Source organism: Ischnura elegans, chromosome 4, assembly GCF_921293095.1.
Source record: "Ischnura elegans chromosome 4, ioIscEleg1.1, whole genome shotgun sequence".
NCBI lineage: Eukaryota > Metazoa > Arthropoda > Insecta > Odonata > Coenagrionidae > Ischnura > Ischnura elegans.
In genome coordinates, this window is record NC_060249.1 from 57358173 (window position 1) to 57380422 (window position 22250).

Below are 22250 nucleotides of genomic sequence, written 5' to 3' on the forward strand. Positions count from 1 at the left end.
CACATACCTCTTGGCATCTTCAACGCTCACTTGTAAGAACTTAGCTTGAGTCCTGTCATCACCCGAATAGCATCTGTAATTTGGATCAGGATAATAGGTATCCCCGGACTTTGTCACGACTTTCTTGCAGTTTCTTGGTACACTATGGAAATATTGGTAGAGCAAAATATTACCTTTTACATCACTCTGATAGATTAACATCTTAAATTCATAAGATAAAGATAGGTAGAAGATAGACACTAAGTTCCATAATTACTACCGGCACCTCTCAAAAATTAAATAAAAATTGCCGAAGTAGAGCAGTAGAATGACATTCGTAAATATTTGTCCAATGGGAAGATTACGGGCAGAAAGTCAACGGTCAATCCCTGAACATCTCACAAGATCAGTGCCCTCAAGATGAATTGCTGACACTGAAAAGCCTATCATTAAAAAGTAAAAGTCACGGCTTCAGCAGACTGAGTTAAAATGGCTTGGAATGACAGGGGACTGGGACAAGAAGGTTGACTCTAATGGAAAAATTTTAATTGGCCAAGAATAAAATAACAGACATGACATGAGGGGCTGAAAATTGCTGGACTTTTTTGCCAGAGTAGAGAAATTCTCTTTCTATTTTATTTTTAAAATTCTTCATTCCTGCTCTATGAATGTACGGTGCAGCTATTCTTGCCTTGCCACGAGTGAATGATTTCTTGCTTTTGGGCATACAGATAAACACTTTACTCACTTCCTTGCGTCCTTCATCATCTCACGTGCAGCTCTGGGACACTCAACCAAAAGTGTTGTTTCTATCTGGGCTAGGTCAATCAAACAATTGGTGACCACATGATCACTCACTTCCAACATATCCATCAAACTGGGATAGCTGTGACACTGCACGGCAGAGTCATGATAATCATACACCTGCAAATTAATATTTCATCACAAAAATTTCTTTAAATACATGTAATAATAAAGTTATTGAGCCAGCCTCGGTGGTGGTGGTGTTAAGTCCTTGCCTGCCAAACCGATGGTCGTGGGTTCAAGTCCCACCTGGGCATGGTTTTTTTTTAAAGTGTTGTCCAAATATATGAAAATAATTAGAGATGGACAAAGTTCACTAACTCTGGCTGGTATTCCATTATAAGTTTCCTAATAATATTGATGATAATTCATTGAAACCCAGGTTGCGCTCCGATAAAAAAATAAGCGGTATAAGTAATTGCAGAGATGGGCGGTATCGAAAATACTTGTACAGTGGAACTTGGTTAGTACGTTTCTGAAGGGACCACGAAAAATGAACGTACTAACCAGGAAAACGTACTAACGAGGAAAGTAAATAATAGCAGTCGGGGTTATTGCAATCAGTGAAAAAGTCGTCATAATTACAATTACTATCAGTAGTTCTCATAGGATCGCCTTCCTGAACTCTTTTCACATTTAAAATCAAGAAAATGAGCGCTACCATGTGAATAAAAATCGCAATTTTTCATGGACATCCCGGAGAGGATTTCATGATTACGGCGTCTATCTCCCGTGATTTATCCTATATCTATTTACAGAACGAGGACGAGTGAAGCTCAGACAAGCGAAGACAAGTCATTTTTCTTTCTCACAGCGTACTCGGAGAATATAACAACAACCCGGAGTAAGTCAACTGGTTTTTTAAGCATCATAAAAATTGGGCAAAATTATATTGACTTTCAAATTACGGCAACAGCCGTAGACATTCGCTTCTGGAATGATACCATTTCGATTGTAATATCGATCGATATATCAACTGATGACACGCAAGATTATTAGATTACGACGTAATTACAAGAAAATTTTATATTAAACAGTTGAAATTTACTTTCAAAATTTGTCTAATGTCGTCTGCTTTCGTTCCGAGATCAAGTATTTTTAAGCTAAGCTTCGCGTGGAGATCCAGAGGATCGTCTGCTCCCGCAACAGTAGTCAAGTAAATACGCACGACGTCGAGTTTATGGAGCAGTACTGTTTTAGATAATGTGGGAATTGTCTAATACCGTTAAGACTCATTTCTTCATCATGATAACTCGTGCAATAGCAACAATTGCCCACTCATGAACTTTGTGCGCAGCAGTGGGCACTCCCAAGCTCCAAAGGCAACAGAAGGTGAGGAGCTCGGGGTGGGGAAAATTGGGGCTTCTTATTGGCTGTAGTTTTTCATAGTCAGACATTCCCAAAAAATGGCCGCATTGTATTTTTCATCACGTCACAAGAATTTAGAAATGCATTTGGATAAATTACGGTAGAAGAAAGAGATGTGGAATGAATGGAAGAATGTTAATGGCTAATAATAATAAATTAAATCATGAATTCAGACGTTTGCGACCCTTAAGAAGACACTAGAGAACGAATTGCGGGTTGCGTTACGGCAAGCAATTGAGCGTACTAACCAGGAAAGCGCAATTTTTTCAAACGTACTAACCAAATTCTTTTACCTGTATTTTGTTCGGATGGTACCGGACCGAGGGAAATCGCCGTGCTAAGGAGGAAAACGTACTAAGGAGGAACGTACTAACCAAGTTCCACTGTATTTGAAATACGTATTTTCGATACTTTTGTAGTTTGTAATTTGTATCGGAAATACATTTTCTGATAGTAATTTGTATTTTGTAACGAAAATACATCTAAAGAGTAGTTTGTATTTTTTAAAAACATTCAAAATCAAAATACATGTAATGTTTTTGTGCATAAGTAGAAAGAGCGTGCAACGAGATGGCAGGGATCCCGAATGAGTCTGTATTAGCCTGCCATCTATGGGACAATAAATTTCCCCTTAATTTACTTCTGTAACACCCGTAGGCACTTGTATACTTGCAAAACGTAGTATTTTGCGAAACGAAGTTGTGCATTGAGTAATTTGTGGAGGGGACTTGTAGAATCTGATGGTGTTCCCAAAGGTGCAGGAGACATTTTTCTCCATTTTATTTAAGACATTTCGCAATGGATAATGGTCTGATTGCCAGTTACTTATAAATACGTTATAAGAATGTTTGAGCCTCTCATTCCAAAAATGGTTCATATTTGAATTGATTTTAATTTTTTATTAGCTAAGAAATTCGGTGAAGGCATGTATTTCATATTTTAACATAGTATTTTGGAATTACATTTGTATTTAGTATCGAAAATACAATTTTTAGAAGTAATTTGTATTTTGTATTTGAAATACAGATTTTAAAAGTAATTTGTATATTGTATCTAAAATACATTTGACATGTATTTTGCCCATCTCTGAGTAATTGTCTGATATACAGGAAACTTAATTACAGATGGGTCGGTTCCAGTACCCAGTTCTTGGTACTGCCCGTTTTTGGCCTGTGGAACCGGTATCGAGAACCAATCGCATAAAGTCGGTACTTGGAACCGGTCGGAACGGTCACAAGGAGATAGGGTAAAGATGTTGAATTTTTAAAATCAAAACCAGGAGAAAGAACCACTGCTTGACTGATGTAATGTGACATATTGGTCGACCATCTATTCTTTAACAACATGTTACTTGAACTTTTTTGCTTGGCAAATAAAATTAGGGAAACGATATTAAGTTTTTTTTTACAGAGGTGTCCTGCTAATTTAGATCTTTAGTGCAATTATTTTCATTCATTTCTTGTTGTTGCTCGTTTAAATTTGCCATCAATTCAGATAATGAGTACTGTGCATCGAGAACCGAGAACTGATGGGGGAGAACCGGACCAGTGCCGAGAACCAAAAAATTTTAAGAGCTGACTCATCCTTAAAAATAATCATAATTGGGGGAACCTATGATCATTACAGACATTATTACTACAGTAGATTCCGGTTAATTGGGACATATCGGGACTTGTGCACTTTGCCCCAATTAGGTGAACTATCCTGTATGTAGGTATAAACAAATGTTGAAATGATAGAAAGAAGACTAAAGAATGTTTACAATGCAATATTAGTGTATTAAACTATCAATTTGATTAATAAATCAGCGAGTTTAGTTAATTTATTATAATTTTTTTAAATTAAAACAATTTAGTTAAAAAATTTTTTCACAGCCTCAGGCAATGCCAAATGAATGTCTTTCACCAAGTCCTATTAAAGAAAAGTTCTATCCTCTCGCGGATAGTATAACAACAAAAGCTTTCAAAATAGGGCAAGAATAGGAAAATTTGTGAAAAATAAGAGTAAATCAAAGGAGGAAAATATAAAAAAATAGTATTCTGAAAACGAAAAATTTTTATTTCGTCGCAAGTATAGTGTCTATGTAGCCGACTCATGGCCCAATAAAGCGGCATGCTGTCCCAATTAAGCGGAAAACACTCTGGGATATTCCTCTGTTGGGTTCTGTTCTTCAAGATCTGCCCAAATTACGCGGCTTCCCCAAATAACCGGTGGACCAATTAAACGGAATCTACTGTATTATTTATTACATATCTTGTGTAAGTTAATAGTGAAATTCATTCTCATAAAAGAAGGGACAAACATATCATGTGCAAGAACCCAAATAAAAATTTAAATACCTTGTCCATAAATCTGGTAGCAGTCACAGTGGGAGAACGACCAGCTCCTCCGCTTACTTTTTGGATCAATTTATCAAGGACTAGCCTATCTTTATGGCTATCTACAATGTAGGACCTCAATATGTCACCTCCAAGTATAGCTTCAACTGCTGGGGCCCAACTTTTATCTTTGACCTTCAAGTATGACCCTAAGAAAAAAAATTAAGAGTAAATGTAGATGGTATCAATTCAGAAGACTACCACACACGATAGAACCAATAGCACAAGACTTATCATCAAGAAAGTTGGAAGCTTATCCGTTGACTCTTAGAATTATGCTTTTAAGAATCTAAGCTATGAAACATTAAGAACATGAAAAAAATGAAAATTACACAATATAAAATAATGGCTTTTTCAACAGCATCAATAATCTAGTTCAATTGATGACAAAATGACAATGGTCTCATATAACTTGAGAATGACAACGTTTTTATGTAATTGTCTCCAGGAAATCTATGAAAACATTGTGATTTTCAATCACATGGTATTGTTTTGGCAGATTAGTGCTAATTTTCTTGATTTAAATGTGAAATGGTTTCCGGGAGGTGATCCTACGAGAACTTCAGAAAGTAATTATAATTATGACGACTTTTCCTCGGATTGCAATAATCCCATTTTCTTTATTTCCTTCCTGGTTAGCATGTTTTCCTGGGTAGCATATTCATTTTCAGAAACGTACTAAAGAAGTTCTACTATATATTATACATACACTAATGGTGGAATTCATCAGAAAATAAGAAATCATTTGGCTCATTGTCAGCCTGGTTGTGAACTCAAAACTCAAGATTGTTGGTCAGGAATACTGCCAATTACACCGGCAAATCATTTTGTTCTGAGTTAAAATTCAAATTTATACAATTTGAAAATAATCAATAGACCATTAGCTAAATATTAATACAGTAAACTCTTGATTTTACGAAGCAGGATTTTACGAAGTTTTCGATTATACGAAGTGATATTGCGGTCCCGGTGAAAAGCCTATGCTAAATACATGGCGCTATTCGATTATACGAAGTTTCGATTATACGAAATTTTTTGAATTTACGAACCTCGGTTCGGTCCCTAGGAGCAAATGGCATTCGTTTATACGAACTACGGCGAAAAATTTGTCAACAAAACTAGTTACGCCGGCGTAAGTAGCTAAAAAATCAGCGCTTCCAACTGTGGTCCATCAAAAGTGCGAAATCGTAAATGATAATGCAACTTTGGAGAGAAATGGGTCGCCAAAAACCTCACTGTGGGAATTTAGGGGGAGTAGGAGTTCAATTTAAATATCGCGGCTGACATTATGCCCCTATTTACGTGCCTGTTCGTAAACATAGCATCGACAATAATTCGTAGTTTAACATGTCAGGAAGGTCGCGCGGAGTATTTCGTACACCCCTAATTAACCCTTTGCACTGCTGTGAACGTACTTCGAAGACTACTTGACTACTTTTCGCCGAAGCACTTCGAAGGGTCCCTAATCCGGGACCCTTTCCTCGACGAGCTCACCCTCGCTGGCCCCTGAAACTGGGCTATTTTTTAATGCATTACCTGACGCAACCCTGGGTTTCAAAGGGCAAAGGTGCCATGGGGGGAAAAAGAGTAAAGTGCGTGTTACTGTGGGGCTGTGCGTCAACCAAACGGGCACGGACAAAATAAGCCCGTTGTCATTGGGAAATTTGAAAGGCCACGGTGCTTAAAACATGTAAAATTGGAAGCCCTCCCCGTTTTTTACCATGCAAATAAAAACAGCTGGATGACCCGAGAAATTTTCCAGCAAACGTTTATACGTCTACAGAGAAAAATTGCTGGAGACAACAGCAAAATTGTTTTAATAATGGATAATGCCACCGTTCATAAATACGTGGAAGATCTAAAATTGGCTAATGTTCGAGTCCTCTTTTTACCCCCGAACTCGACTAGCAAGTCCCAGCCCTTGGACCAAGGCATTATCCAGGATTTTAAAGTCCTATACCGGAAGAAGCTTGAGCGGTATTACTTGCGATGGATCGGTATGTATACATTCATCTATTTTGCTCATGTGCGTTTGGATATCGATTTAGATATTTTTATTCATGATTATCATTCTTTCAAATCTATTTGCTACTTTTATAAATGGGAACAGAAATTAATAACATCCCGAAATGGACGTTGATACATGCAATCCGCGCCATAATATCTTTTCGTGTATATATTGGCCTTTGTGAATGAACAACTTAAATATCTTAAGTACTGGGCTCTATCTACCGCCAATTTATATTTCAGGCTTCTTGTAATGAAGACGCACTTCCAAGTCTAACCATGAACTTTTTTCTCACGCGCTTCCCCGTTCTCCCATGCTGGGGTTCTGTCTTTCCAAAGCCGTCCCTTCCCTCCTGCCGCCTTTGGCTGATCTTGCTGACACCCACCTTACGCATCCCAAACCCCTCCTTCCCCAGCATTTCCCATTCACTCCCTCCCTAAGGAGACTGAGCTTGTGTGCGTCGCAAAAAAATACGGCCCCCAAAAGTAGACTGAGGCAGAGCTGAAGGCCATTTCCCCACCCTTCTTTGTCCTGCCCCCTTCACCAGTCCTTGTGCTGACCACACTTCTTCCCTCAGGCAATCCCCATCCCACTCTTATTCACCCCACCCACTGGGAAAGTTCCCCGATTGTGGAGAAGGGCATGGTTCATCTTTACGTGCAACGGGGGGAAGTTATTAACCGGAGAGAGGCGGAAGAAGTATCTTCCACTATCGGGAATATGGTGCCGCGCTTATAATTGTCTCTCTTCTTCTCAGCTGACTTTTCAAATGAAATTAAGTAATTTCTTTGCTCTTTCCACACTATATTTATTTACGATTATGGCGCGACTATTTTTTAGTGCTAAAACTAAGAAAATCTTTTCTCTATGTCAATGATCCTTTGCCTAACTTTCAATATGGCGGAGAAAGGAACACGAAAACTAAATGAGGTGACGGTACAGGTTGTTGCGTGTCATTTTTTGGGAATTCACGCTAGCGAACCAATACTTAACCACGTTGAGAAATGATAAAACGTCTCTTGTAGGAAAGCAATCAATGTGGATAATAACGTTTCTATCTATATTTCTCCGATACTGTAAGATGTTTCTCCTGTCGTTTTCCGGTTGGAACCTTGCTCCTGTCGGCATAAAAGGAGAGAAACATACTATATGAACAGGTCACCTCACACCCGGTATGAAGAATACAGTCCTGATGAAGAATTAAGTCTTTTATGGCAACGTCTGCGAAGATGATGGAACACAGTAGTCGGACGGAGAACTCAAACAGAATTTACTTCTAATATTCGCCAGAAGATACTCACATCCTACGTTATATATGATCGTAATTGAATCTCAGTGAAAATAGAGCACATTCTGCTGAAAATACGAAGTAACTCGAAATATTAACTTACGAAGGTTATTTTGGAAACGGGCTAAGACCCTTGTTTTTCTTTTTTTCTCGTCACTGAGCGATAGAGGGCGACATAAATGGCGGTTAGGCCGGCTGCCGCTAAAATTCCGTGGGTGTCAGAAACAAATATCTATCTTTTGCATACTTAATAGTAGCTATTGGCTCCTAACCACAAATTTATTACTGTTAATTCTAATAATAAACATTGCAATTCATTATTTGATTACGTTTTCTAAACTGGTCGGGAATTTCTTTAGCGATCGTTGATGTTGAAGTATGAACAAGAAATGGGAATTTTATGGTGGTATAATTATTTAACGATTTTTCACATCATAAATCGATAGCAAAAAGTCTTTTCTATGACTTATACCGAGAATAACCACCGAAAACATTTAAATAAGACCACTAAAGACAAAAAACGGCGGAAGAAACAAAAGCGAACATTTTTTCGTGACTTATGAAAAAGGTTTGAATTTACGAAACTCGATTTTACGAAGTGCCAATTTTCCGGTCCCACTGACTTCGTAAAATCAAGAGTTTACTGTATAGGTAACTAATGTGGAGTAGTAATTTTACTACAGAAACTGTATGCTCCATAGAGACTTACCCAGTGGACCCCGAGGCTTTTTAGCAAAAATCCCTCTATCAAAGGCAATCTGAATCTCTCTATTCAATGCAACCACATAAGGTCCAAATATTCTGAGTGACCCTTCCCCTTGGCCATCAAGTGATCTCAATGTTGTTTGGAGCTGGCCTGGAACATAATAAATCAGTCAAAATGGACAAAAAATACAGAAATTATGAAACATTTTCAACAAAATTTGGCCTTGCATGCATGCACAGCAAAGCCCACTTACAACAAACCTTCTAATAACAAAGTCCTGCTTATAACGAAGTGAAATCTATTTCCCTTCAAAAAAGATCTTAATGACATGTAAAAAAAACCTGCTTTAAACAAAGGAATACTATTAGGAGTCCTGCTTGAAATGGAGTTAGTCTCGCAGCAAGATATACTAAGTACTTTCAACCTCTTCTAAGCTGTTATAAAAGTCAAACTTAGGTATTTCAGATTTTGAAAGCTTGAACAATATCCAATTATTTTTGTCCACAAATGCTTGAGGAGAAATCTAACATTATGATCCACTTCTTACAATTACAGTTTCATGCATTATAAATAGAGGCTTTTATACACTAACGGTCACAAGAGAGCAAAATAAACATTCCATGAGAAAATGTGCTAATTCTTCTTCACTCTTGAGCTCTACTTTCATTTCCACCTCCCTGTGACTGGCTGAAATGTGAGTCATGTCTTCAAGTACTTCAGAGCAGGTCCTACATTAGAATTTAACTACTCAGATGAAATTTCTACAGCAGTATAAGATACTAGCAGGCCACTTGGTATTGCTCGGGGAATATATTACCCACAGAATTGGGAAACTTGGAATTCATGTTCACATAGTCAGACTTTTAGGTAAAGGAACAAAGTAGGTATTGTGACTGTATATTGGTATCGATTTCTGAATACCGTCCATGAGATCAGGGGCGGAATTCTGTACACCATACCAACGATTCACATCTATGACATCATCTAGACAACACCGCGGAAAACTACGCATCAACTTCACGCGCCTCTATGGGGAGGAAGTCAACCACAAGACAAGAAGGTTGGAAAAGCTGAGGAAGAAAAAAGAGAGACTCTTGTGCTCCTTGGCCTTCCTTCAACGTTGCTGGATTACGGACACAATGCCAACATATGTCCAAATCAAGCATCACCTTGACATTAGACAAGCCAAGAGGATAATACAAAGAGCTAGCGGGGCGTTACTCCGAGAACCCGTAAAGCACACTCGCCGATCTCTAAACGCGTGCTCAGAACAACTTCTCGCTCTCCACCTCGAACTGGGGAGGATCGAAACATTCGAGACACCTGAAAACATGAATAGAGAACATGGCTACCCTCTCCACAACTCAAGGAAGAGGGTCATACGAGAAAAAAGGAGGTGGTCCAATCAGCCTCCAGCATGAAAATTGGCGCCAAGAATGCACTATATAAGTCACCAAAAACTGAATCCTGAAATTGAGCTGAAGATCCCAGTTGGAATACCAGAGAAACTGTCGTCGCAAAGAAAATCCACGCGGTGAAACCCAGAAGCATGGAGACAACGACTGTCGTTATATCACCGACAGTTGTCGGTAAACCCGTCGGTAGCTACCGACAATTTCCAAACGCTCGGTAGGACCTACTGACACTTTTTAAGCAACATGGTGGACTTTTTCTCACACTTTTCGGCCTAAGCTGAGGATTTTAAATCATAATCTCTGACGCTAGATCCGTGGAAGCGCTCTGATTGCATGTTCTTTATAATAAAAAGGTTTGATTAAACGCTTGAAACATAAAATTTAGGTAGTGGGAGCAGTATTTAACTTTGCCAATGTTACCCCATACACGTATATTACATTACGCGTTCCAATAGTGTAAGGTATTTTAAATTATATATATTCCGTCATTTTACAAACACAACGTATTTCTTTGACTAAATTATTCATTACAAAAAGCAATAAGTATCCATGGTTCACTCACGAAGTTTGGTTTCGAAATTAATTTATATTTTCAACAAAAGCGAATGGGCTGGTATTTGGGATTGATGCACTTTTAATGAATCATTTTCATGGACATTTTGTTCACTTTCTTCTTAATACCCTTTGTGAGCATCTGAGAATGGGATTTATAATGAAAATAACTCTCCTACCTTCCTAAGTACCCTTGCGAGCATCAGACAGCAAGGCGAAATAGAAAAAGCATCTTGCTACCATATTTCAAAAGAATGCAAATGGCATCACTTAAATCCTCACACTCTTTAAAATCGTTACCAGCGCACAAAACTTCCACTTAAATTAATGCTGAATTTATCTCACCATATTAACCAAACACAGTACAAGACTTAAATATAGGTTTTCTACTATAAGAGCACTGAGTAGGTACATACAGTGAGTCCTCGTTTAAGGTCACTTACCGTTCCTGAAAAATGTGACGATAAACGAAATGAAGTTAATCGAAGCATAATATCCCATAAGAAACAATGTAAAAAGTGAATATCGGCTCCTAGACCTCACAATTCCTACGCGAAAAAAATATTAGCGTATCATATCTGGGGCATTTTTTACGTTGGGAATGCCAAGCTATGGCATAAATACGAGTTCATGTCTTCATCGACGACAATAGCAGCACTGACGTAAATCCTTCTCCATTTTTGTATCTTCCCGCATTTGCTTTTCGGCTTCGCTATGGTGGTCGCCCGGGCGAGCGTCGCATGGGCATCATCATCGCTGAAACATTGTCGCAGTTACAGGAACCAAAATTATTGTGAACACGGCGAAAAAAGTGACGACAAAAGCTCTGAGTTCTACACGGAAAAATTCCTTGAAATCACTTTTTAGGTTCCTGAAAACCATTATGTCAAGTAAAACGTTGGGCACCTGCCTAAGAATTCATTTTGCAGAAAATTTGCTAAATTCGTAATCGCAATTAACAATAAACATACCGTTTTACACTTCGTTTAGACTGACTGTATTACCGCCCACAAAACGAACAACCTGCAACGCCCGCCACTTCGCGTTTTTTTCTCGAGCGAAATTTAAAAGCCTTGACGTTATCGCGAAGCGAAGGTGCGATAAACGAGTGACGGTCTCAAAATTTTCGTGACATTATTGCAAAATGATGTTAAACGGGGTGACGTAGAACGAGGACTCACTGTACCGGGTATTCCATCGGAAGAAATGGGCAAATAAAAAGAATGATTACATGAAACAAGGAAACATTTAATGAATTATTCATCATGAAACTACAAACATTCCATTACAACACGAGAAAATCTTCATGCCTTCAACGGTATATCACAAATTAACACTGATCCAGTATGTTTAATCCAAGTCATATCAACGCAAAGTTGTTTGAAATAACACACAAATGGTATCAAAATGCAAACATTAACACGTCCATACAGAGAGCGTAAAGTATGTCACACAAGTTCACAATCACAACATAAGGGCCATGATCACAACACTTGACGCGATGATACCTTCCGTGACATCTGCGCAATCTCAATGTTTTTCTTAACGAATGTATTTTAAATAGCCCAAAATGTTATTTCAAGCAACAAAAAGGTTTTCTAATTGGATAATTACCCTTGTGAAACTTGTGGACTTATGGCGAACAATGATGTAAACATGCCATGGCTGAAGATGAACGTGCATTGTTACAATACTAATAAAAATAATTTTGTCACTGCTAATCATAAGAATGAAATTATAATATGCGTAGGTGAAGAATTATGTAGCAGACTAAGTCCTCTTCAAGACAATTATACTTGAAAATTCCGATATATTAAGCACCAAATGTTGCCGATATTTTCTATCAACGACTGTTGAATTCTTGAATATAAAAGCTTTTTTACTTAAGTTAGAAAAAATCTGATGGTAAATACAGCAAAATCTCCAAAAACAAGCCACATCCACCAATGGGAGTAAGAAACTATATTCGCAGAGTAATTAAACATCGTAAATATCTCACAAGGCAGTGATTAAATCTTTTTAACTTCTTCGCAGGCTGCCGAGTATCATACGGCGTTTTAGGGCCCTCATTTTTTTAATACAAAGAAACAAGAAATATGATTGATCGAGGCGTCAAGCCTTGCGTGCAGGTGCCACTTTCCTACTGACAAAAGCATTACGTCACAAAGTTGTAGGTTGCACCGACGATTGTCGGTAGAGGTCGTCAGTATCCATGAACAGAATTCTACCCCAGCTCATACCTCGCTCCACAACATTGATAGTTGTGTGTATGTATGTCCATAGACCAAAAATTTTGTGTGAACGCATACCCCAGTAAAAAGGTTTGCACTGAGAAGGTTCTTAGGTAAGGGTAACAGCTTTTGAGTCAGAGGCCGATACATATGAGGGGCACAGGGGGTGCACGCCCCCCCTTGCAGGGCCACCCGAATTGCCTAACATGGTAGAACCACAATAGGGTGGTTTCCCATAATTTTTTATTGCATAATTTGAAAGATTATTACTCCTGGAGTATGTATTTCGCGCTTTTAGATTTTTAAATGACTATACCTATTTTTCGCGATGAAATGAAAAGTGAAAAATTTCAAGCGCACGAAAACGCGACGGATAAGAATGAATGATGGGAAAACTCCGTGTGACGTCGTTCTGGCTCCCGCTGCCACTAGTGAGGTGACCTTGGGGTGAGGCTTTGAGCACTGATATGACGCAGGATGCTAGCAGGTAGCAGAGTACCCTGCTGGCTGGTAGCGCTTGGCTTAAATAAGGATTATTAATACCTTATCAAAAGAAGAAAACTTTCCGACCTTAGCCAGTTTTAAAGCAGATTATTAAGACATGTTTCCCTGAGCTCTGTGCCTCATGCATGCATTGATAATCTAAAACTCCTATCTACTTGTATAGAAACTAGGTCCCTGTGACATCACATGGAGTGGCATCGCATGGGTGCCAATCTGGCCTTTTTCAAATGCGGTTAAAATTGACCATTGCCATTTGTCTAAACCGGTCTTTCTAAAACCAAATAATTTGTATATTATGAATACACTAATGGTGGGTAACGAATTGCAATCAATGCCTTTTGTTTTCTTTGATGAAGGAAACTACCCTATTGAAATTTTATTATATCAGAAAATGGCACTGTCAAGTATATATGACTAATCAGTTTAAATAAAACTTTGCGTGTGACTTGATTATTTTTCATTACGGTAAAAGTAAAGGTAGCTCAAAATATCTTTTGCGTCCCTCCTCCATGCATTTTTCTGTATCCATTACTGCTTCGATTTTTTTCCCTTTTGAGTGTCAAGAGGTGTGCCTACCCGGTAGGATGGCCAACTGCAGAATTTGTATGACATGACGTAATAAACAGTAATGAGAAAACGACGCATCAGACACAATCGAAAGTAGCAGTATGGGGTTTGAGAGACTGAAATCTACCAGTGTACTAACTTTGGTTACAATCTGTTCAGCCGTATAGCAGACAGACAAACAGACATCCTGTTTTATATAATTAGACTTACTTATTTTCATATTAATGCCAGATAGTTCGACATCAAGGGAATGTAGGGAATCAACATCATTCCCAAGAGCAGCTTCCAACTGCCTGAAGTGATGTTGATGGGTCCTTAACTGGGCCTCAATTTCTTCTTTTTCATCTTCTAAACTTTTCTTACACTTTTCTATTTCCTCTTTGCTCATTGGTGCTTCCTTGTCCAACCTGCAAAAAATTGAAAAGATAGTAGAATAGTGCAGGCGAAGAGGGCATTCTACAAAAAGAAGAATCTTCTTACATCTGAGAATACAAGCATAGAAGTAAGGAAACAATTCATCAGATGCACATATGGAGTATGTTTCTCTGTGGAATCGAGCCTTGGACGTTGACAGCAGTAGAGAAGTCAACAGTGGAAGCATTCAAAATGTGGTGCTACTGAAGAATGATGAAGATAAAATGGATTGACCATGTTAGTAACGAGGAAGTGCTAAGAAGAAGGGGAGAAAAGAGAAGCCTCCTAAAACCTTAAGCAGAAGACAGGATAACTTAGTTGGCCACATTTTGAGGCACGATGGCCTGATGAAGATATTCGCTGAAGGACAAGTGGAAGGGAACAAGGGCAATGGATTGTGCACCTCTAGGGTTCTTCTCTGCTAAATTTGATTAAATTGTACAAAAGAGGGGAACCTTAAAAAAAGAATGAGGGTTAAAAATCTACAGTAGTGTGAAAAATATAAGCACAGGAAGTCATTGAAATGGAACCTACGATAACTCAAATTTAATGGCAACCCAATAAGTGGGCATGTAGTTATTATGAGGAATCAGCACCACTGAAGATAACATAACTTCATTCCAGGAGAAAAAATTCATTCATCAGTATCAAACCATTTATCGGTATTCATACTGTATAGATAATATACCTCTATACCTAGTTTACCTCTATGACCTTTGACTTCCATGTTAAGCTTGGAGGTAAATTAGTGGATAATACGTGTATTAGGACAATTCCATTGACTTGGGCACCCATTAAAACCCATAGATCGACACCTTTATTGGTATACTATTCTTTTTGACACTCTTATGACCTTGACTATGACCTTACTACGTCAACAGCTAAATTTTCGTAAGTAAAAGTGTTTTTTTCGTTTTTTTCGTGTCCGAAAACCTAAGAATTGACATCTTGGTCATTGAAATTCATACTTTTTTCTATCTTTATTATTTTTACATTGAAACCCCATAAGGCAAATTCAAATTTTTAGTTTGGACCCACATTGTGAAGCAAAAAGGTCAAAATTGTAAAAATTTTGCTTACCCTCAATAAAACTTACGACCTTTCCCCATAAGTGTGCCAATTTTCATGAATATTTTTTTAGGCTAAGTTACTAAAATTAGAGGTCTAAAATGACACACGACCTGTGGGACAGTCTGTATAAGGTAAAACTCGCTGCGCTGCGCGCGCTCGTTAAGGGGCTCCGCCCCTTAAAACCCCGGTTCCGGCTTCGCCGTCTACATTTGTGGTCGTTCGAAGAATTTTATTTCGAATAATGTCACCTAAGCTAGGGGCCGGCTTCGCCGGCCAGGGGGTAGGAAAGCGCCGCAATCCTTCCTCGAAACGGCTTCGCCGTTCCTCGTCTGGGGTCGGCATAGCCGTCCAGAGGGCGAGGGCATTTCGGAACTGTTTCACCGTTATTCGTTTAAGGGGCGGCTTCGCTGCCAAGAGGTGGGGGGAGCCCACAGCGGCTGCGCCGCTTGAACGTCGGGGCTTCGCCGCCCGGTGGTTATTGAACCTCCCCCTCGCCTACGCCAGTTACTCCTCGGAACGGCTTCGCCGTTCCTCGTTGTGGGGCGGCTTCGCCGCCTTGGGGTTGAGGAGCCCCCCCGCGGCTGCTCCGCTTATTCCTCATAAATGGTCTTATCCAGCGAGAGGGGTGCCCAGGGGGATTCGGGGGTTTTAATGTGTTATGCATGCGGTCACCAATCGTCCACTGTGATAACGTAGCGATGATTGTAAAGGGTAGTGCAATGCGGAATAATAGTAGCGACAAGAACCCATAAAAGAAGACTTAATTGCATGTTTTTCATTTTTTTGCGGGAGGTTTCCACCGGAATACCGGGGGTTTTTACTTGTGTCAAACCAGTGGTCACAAATCGTTCTCATAAATTCTGTGACGACAAGTCCTAGGGGTCCGGAACAGTGGTCTGACGATTCTTTTACCTGGAGAGGCGATTTATTAGAATTTTTTTTGGGAGGTTTTACGGGGTTACCGAGGTTTTAATAAGTGGTAGGGGCATCGGTTAAATTGTGACGAAAACTACTCGGAAAGACTACTTTAAATTTTTTTTCGGCGATGTTCAAGTAGGTTTCATAAGTTTTCTGGTATTTTTCCCGTATGGTTTACGGTGGCTCGCCCTCACCAAATATTCCGGATCAAGATCTCAGAGGGGACGGGTAGTGCGGTGTAATGCTCGCGAGAAGTTCTCAAATAGTAGACTTAATGGCATTTCAGGGATGGGATTTCAGGGGGATACCGGGGGTTTATATGTGTGTACTCCTGGCGCTCAAAATTCGTTCACATAAACTCCGTGGGGATGAGTAGTTGGGGTAAGAACCAGCGGTGGAATAGTCACGAAAATTACCCAAAAAGTACTTCGCCGTTCATCGTCTGGCGTCTGCATAGTCGCCCAGAGGGCAAGGGCATTTCGGAACTGTTTCACCGTTATTCGATTAAGGGGTGGCTTCGCCGCCAAAGGGCGGAGGGAGCCCACAGCGACTGCGCCGTTTCAAACATCGGGGCGGCTTCGTCGCCCGGGGGTTACTGAAGCTCCCCCTCGCCTACGCCAGTTACTTCTCGGAACGGTTTCGCCGCCTTAGGGATGAAGAGCCCCCCGCGGTTGCTCCGCTTAGTCCTCATAAATGGTTTTATCCACCGAGAGGGGTGCCCCGGGGGATTCGGGGTTTTAATGTGTTATGCACGCGGTCACCAATACTCCAGTGATTATGTAGCGATGATTGTAAAGGGTAGGGCAATGCGGCGTAATAGTGGTGACAAGTACCCATAAATGAAGACTTGATGGCAACTTTTTCATTTTTTTGCGGGGGGTTCCAACGGAATACCGGCGGTTTTATACTGGTGTTAAACCAATGGTCACAAATCGTTCTCATAAATTCTGTGCCGATAAGTCCTAGGGGTCTAAAATAGAGGCGGAATTCTGACGATTCTTTTACCTGGAGAGGGGATTAAAAAAAATATTTTGGAAGGTTTCACGGGGTTTTCGGGGGTTTTAATAAGTAGTAGTGGCACCGGCTAAAATGGGACGAAAACTATTCGGAATGGCGACTTTAAAAATTTTATTTTTTTCGGCGAGGTTCCAGGAGGTGATCGGGGGTTTTCTGGTATTTTTTCCCGTATGGTTTACGGTGGCCCGCCTTCATCAAACATTCTGGATCTAGAGCTCAGAGGGGACGGGTAGTGCGGCGTAATCTTTGCGAAAAGTTCCCAAATAGGAGATTGAATGGCACATTTTACATTTGGGGGGATTTTAGGGGGATACCGGGGGTTTATATGAGTGTACTCCTGGCGGTCACCATCCGTTCACATAAATTCCGTAGGGATTAGTCGTTGGGGTGGAATAGTCACGGAAAGTACCCAAAAAGTAGATTTATATGAAAAATTTTATTTTTTGGGGGTTGTATGTGGGTTTACCGGGGGTTTATAGGTTTGTACAGCCAGGGGTCATCAATCGTCTACATCAATTCCGTAGCGATGAGTGGTAAGGCTTGGAAATGCGGCGGAATTCTGACGAAAAGTACCAGAAAAGGCTACTTATATGAAAATTTTAATTTTTTAGGGGTTTTCAGGGGGTTTAAAGATGACAACATTATATGGTCACATTCATTTACTATCATATCTAAGAGAAGTTGCCCCTATGACATCCATATTTCGAGAGTAATACAATAAAAAGTAAATCTCTCCCCGGAAAAAATTAGTAGTGCCCGCCATTTCTATCTTTTCGCGGTTATATTAATTAAATTATTTATTAAATTATTATGCTTTCTAAAAGATAATGAAGGGGTGTATGTAACTATTAAGTTTCAAAGAAATCGGAGAGGTAAAAGTTGACAAATCCTGTGTTCATCTTTTGGAAATCGTAATTTTTGGTGATTTTCGGAATATTTTAATTTTTTCTGAGTAACCAAGAACGACGAAAGAAAATTGTTACCTATGTTTCGTAGAATATGTAATGAACATATATAATAATCATTTTTGTTGCCCAACTCACAAAATAAGGCCGACGGCAGTGGAAAGTATGAAATATTTTCCGAGAAATCAATTTTTGGACGCCATTTTGAAAGCGTTTAACTTGGAAATTAACTTAAAAAATTACATAAGTAGAAGTCAACATTTATTGGCTTTCATAACATGCACCAACGGTTTGTGTGACAGAAATGTATCGCCTGTATAGCGATAAATAGTAAACGGACTCCCGGGAAAAAATGGGAAGTGTCCGCCATTTTTAATTTTCTGTTGGTTTATCGATGGAAAAATTGTAAAAATGTTTACATTTTCTAGAACAAAATGAATATTTTTATGCATATACTAAGTCTAAATGAAATCGGTCGTGTAAAACTGGACGAAATGTTGTGTTAATCTTTTGGAAATTGTACTTTTTGGCGATTTTCGGCATATTTTAATTTTTTCCTCGGCAGCCAATGGTGACAAAAAAAATTGTTGCCTAAGTTAAATGGAGAATCAAGTGAGCATATATAATAATCATTTTTGTTATCATACACTTGAAATTAAGTCGAGGGGAGCAGAAGGGATGAAATTATTTTCAAAAAACCAATTTTTGGGCGCCATTTTGGCTGCAATTTTCTTGAATTGAAACTAACAACATTACATATTTACGTGCCCACGTTTATTAGCTTTCAAAAAATGCATTAAACATCCATGTGGCACGCAAGGTTCGCGCGCAGTAAAATTAAAACCGAAAGACGGTACCCGGAAAAAGCCCGATTTCGGCCATTTTGTCGTCCTAGCGACGACACGTGGCGGAAACTTCCGGTTTTCGGATTTTTCCTCCGGATCATTTCAGGTTCCCCGCACGCGTGCCAAATTTCAGCTCTCCAGCACGTCTGGAAGTGGTCGGGAATTTGTATCCTTCAGTGAGTCAGTTACCTCAAGGGCTGTATATAATAGAGACTCGCACGCTCCGCGCGCTCGTTAAGGGGCTCCGCCCCTTAAAAACCCCGGTTCCGGCTTCGCCGTCTTTATTTTTGGTCGTTCGAAGACTTTTGAAGTTCAAATAATCTCATCTCAGCTAGCCGGCTTAGCCGGCCAGGGGGTAGGGAGGCACCCCACTCATTCCTGGGAACAGCTTCGCCGTTCCTCACTGAAGGGCGGCTTCGCCGCCCAGGGATTGAGTGTGCCCCCCCGGGGCTACCCTGCTTAATACTCGGAACGGCTTTGCCGTTCCTCGTCTGGGGTTGCCATTGCCGCCCAGAGGGCGAGGGCATTAAGGAACAGTTTCACCGTTATCCGTTTGAGGGGCGGCTTCGCCGCCCAGAGATGGGGGGAGTCCACAGCGGCTGCGCCGCTTGAACAACGGGGCGGCTTCGCCGCCCGAGGGTTACTGAAGCTCCCCCTCGCCGACGCCAGCTACTCCTCGGAACGGCTTCGCCGTTCCTCGTTTTGGGGCGGCTTCGCCGCCTTGAGGTTGAGGAGCCCCCCCGCGGCTGCTCCGCTTAGTCCTCATTAATGCTCTTCCCCACCTGGAAGGGTGCCCAGGGGGATTCGGGGGTTTTAATGTGTTATGCATGCGGTCACCAATCGTCCACAGTGATCACGTAGCGATGATTTTAAAGGGGTAGTGCAATGCGGAGTAATAGTGGCGACAAATAAAAGAAGACTTAAAGGCAAGTTTTTAATTTTTTTGCGGGGGGTTCCAACGGAATACCGGGGGTATACTTGTGTTAAACCAGTGGTCACAAATCGTTCTCATAAATTCCGTGCCGATAAGTCCTAGGGGTCCGGAGCAGTTGTCTGACGATTCTTTTACCTGGAGAGGCGATTTATTAGAATTTTTTGGGAGGTTTCACGGGGTTATCGGGGGTTTTAATAAGTGGTTTGGGCACCGGTTAAATTGTGACGAAAACTACTCGGAAAGGCGACTTTAAAATTCATTAATTTTTTTTTCAGCGATGTTCCAGGAGGTGATCGGGGGTTTCTGGTGTATTTTCCCGTATGGTTTACGGCTGCTCGCCCTCACCAAATATTCCGGATCTTGAGCTCAGAGGGGACGGGTAGTGTGGCGTAATGTTTGCGAGAAGTACCCAAATAGGAGACTAAATGACACATTTTACGTTTGGGAGGGATTTCAGGGAGATAGCAAGGGTTTAAATTTGTGTACTCCTGGCGGTCACCATCCATTTACATAAATTCCGTGGGGATGAGTCGTTGGGGCGGTGGAATAGTCACGAAAAGTATCCAAAAAGTAGACTTATATGCAAAATTTTATTTTTTGGGGGGGTGTATGAGGGTTTACCGGGGGTTTATAGGTTTTTACTGCCAGCGGTCATCAATCGTCCACATCAATTCCGTAGCGATGAATGGTAAGGATTGGAAAAGCGGCGGAATTGTGACGAAAAGTACCCGAAAAAGCTACTTATGTGCAAATTTTAATTTTTTAGGGGGTTTCGGGGGGTTTAAAGCAGTGGCGGTTTGCCCATAAGGACTCTCGGACGTCGCCCCTCCCAAATATTTGAAAAAGTAAAAAAAAAATAAATATCCATTAATTTATGATTATACATCTAATTAGCCAAAGTGTTTTTTCAGTCACATACATCGAAAGTGTTGGAAAAACACGAAAAGAAATAGCGCGAGAAGTTCGTATTTGTAGCTGTGGGGCGCTGGCCAGAACGTCCCAATCCATCCCCATGCAGTTATATGGAGAGTGGTAGTGGTGGGGGCTGCTGGTGCTATGACGCGTCTAACCTTGTGTCTTATGGAAGTCTTGGGACGTCGTCCGAGAATGCGCAGAGCGACGTGTGAGTTGACATCGCTGCGCAGGCCGGCGGGCGTATAATCTGGCGTCTACTTGGTGCTGCCACAGATAAGGGACGTACGGGATCAGAATGGTCACTGTACTGGGTGTAGTTATACGATTTTATTTTTAATTACTGGTAGGTATTGCTACAGAAAATAAATTATCCCATTATGCTAGCGTTTTTTGGTGTTTGAATTCCGGAACACAAAATCCAACTAGTTAAAGGCCGTATTGACGTAGGAAAACTATTCTCGAGTATTTGCCACAGTTCTGTTATGATTACGAATTTCAAAAACCTTGGGGAAACTAATATTATAATATTTAGGCCTTAACAATGTATTCATATCTTCCCGATGATTAGAAATGCGGTACCTATTTTTCAGATAAATTCATCAAAAGACCTGCAGTATTAGGAAAAATCAGTTAACATTCCCCACTGATTTATAATTTAAGAAATAGGTGCGTGCGTGATAGTGTGAGGGATTAAACATGATCTAACCCGTAAACGTGACTTTAAATAGAGTCATTCAATGAATGTGAAGAAGTTCCGCGTACAATGCACCTTTTGTGTGTAGGTTCATCATTTTTCTAGCCGTCCTTGTTTTATTAGTTCATGTTCACCTAATTCCTCAGCGGCAGAGCGGTAGCTGTCTGACGGAAAATGTCACTTGGGTCTGATTTAAGTGGCTTCGAAGAGTTCATATCAGTGCGGAGATCCTTACAGCTCCTATCTGTGGTTCAGAGTCTTTTACGATCTAGAATTTATATTCTATTATATCATGGCAATGATTTCGAAGACATGGTTATTCCAAGTGCGACCCGTTGGCGTTTCGTGTGTTTACCACATATGAATCTTAGACACAAGGCGTTGGTCCGTGACGTTTTTGTTTACTTGAATGCCTTTGCTGACCTTAAATTCGTCCCTCAGCTGAATCAGCATTTGTGGACCAAGACTTCTATCTCCCTTGAGTCGTCCTTAATGTAACGGCAAGACCAGGCAAGACTCTCGGAAAGAACGGAGTGAAATGAGTTCAGACATCATTTTCGAGGAGTTAACTGTGCGTAATTGCCTATTAAGAAGTTTCTTAGTGCTGTGTGTACATTCAGGAAGACAATTTTGAATTAATCAACTGTGCTCGTTTATGTTTTAGGGAAATATAGGGGAAAATTGTCCCCAATTCTGTGTCCAGGCACCTTGTTCTTTTTGGTCGTATTTTTCGTCGG

General features: G+C 40.4%; 1 protein-coding gene across 2 annotated transcripts in view; it reads right to left on the reverse strand.

Annotated features, from left to right (window-relative positions):
• Nucleotides 1-22250, reverse strand: part of LOC124157549 (structural maintenance of chromosomes protein 6) — a 68801-nt gene that overhangs the window by 35353 nt on the left and 11198 nt on the right. For both annotated transcript variants that reach the window (XM_046532373.1, XM_046532372.1), the window contains exons 7-11: nt 14011-14207; nt 8535-8681; nt 4491-4678; nt 728-903; nt 8-142 (exon numbers count right to left, since the gene is read on the reverse strand). In XM_046532373.1, coding sequence (XP_046388329.1) covers nt 8-142; nt 728-903; nt 4491-4678; nt 8535-8681; nt 14011-14207 — 843 coding nt within the window. The remainder of the gene's footprint in view (nt 1-7; nt 143-727; nt 904-4490; nt 4679-8534; nt 8682-14010; nt 14208-22250) is intronic.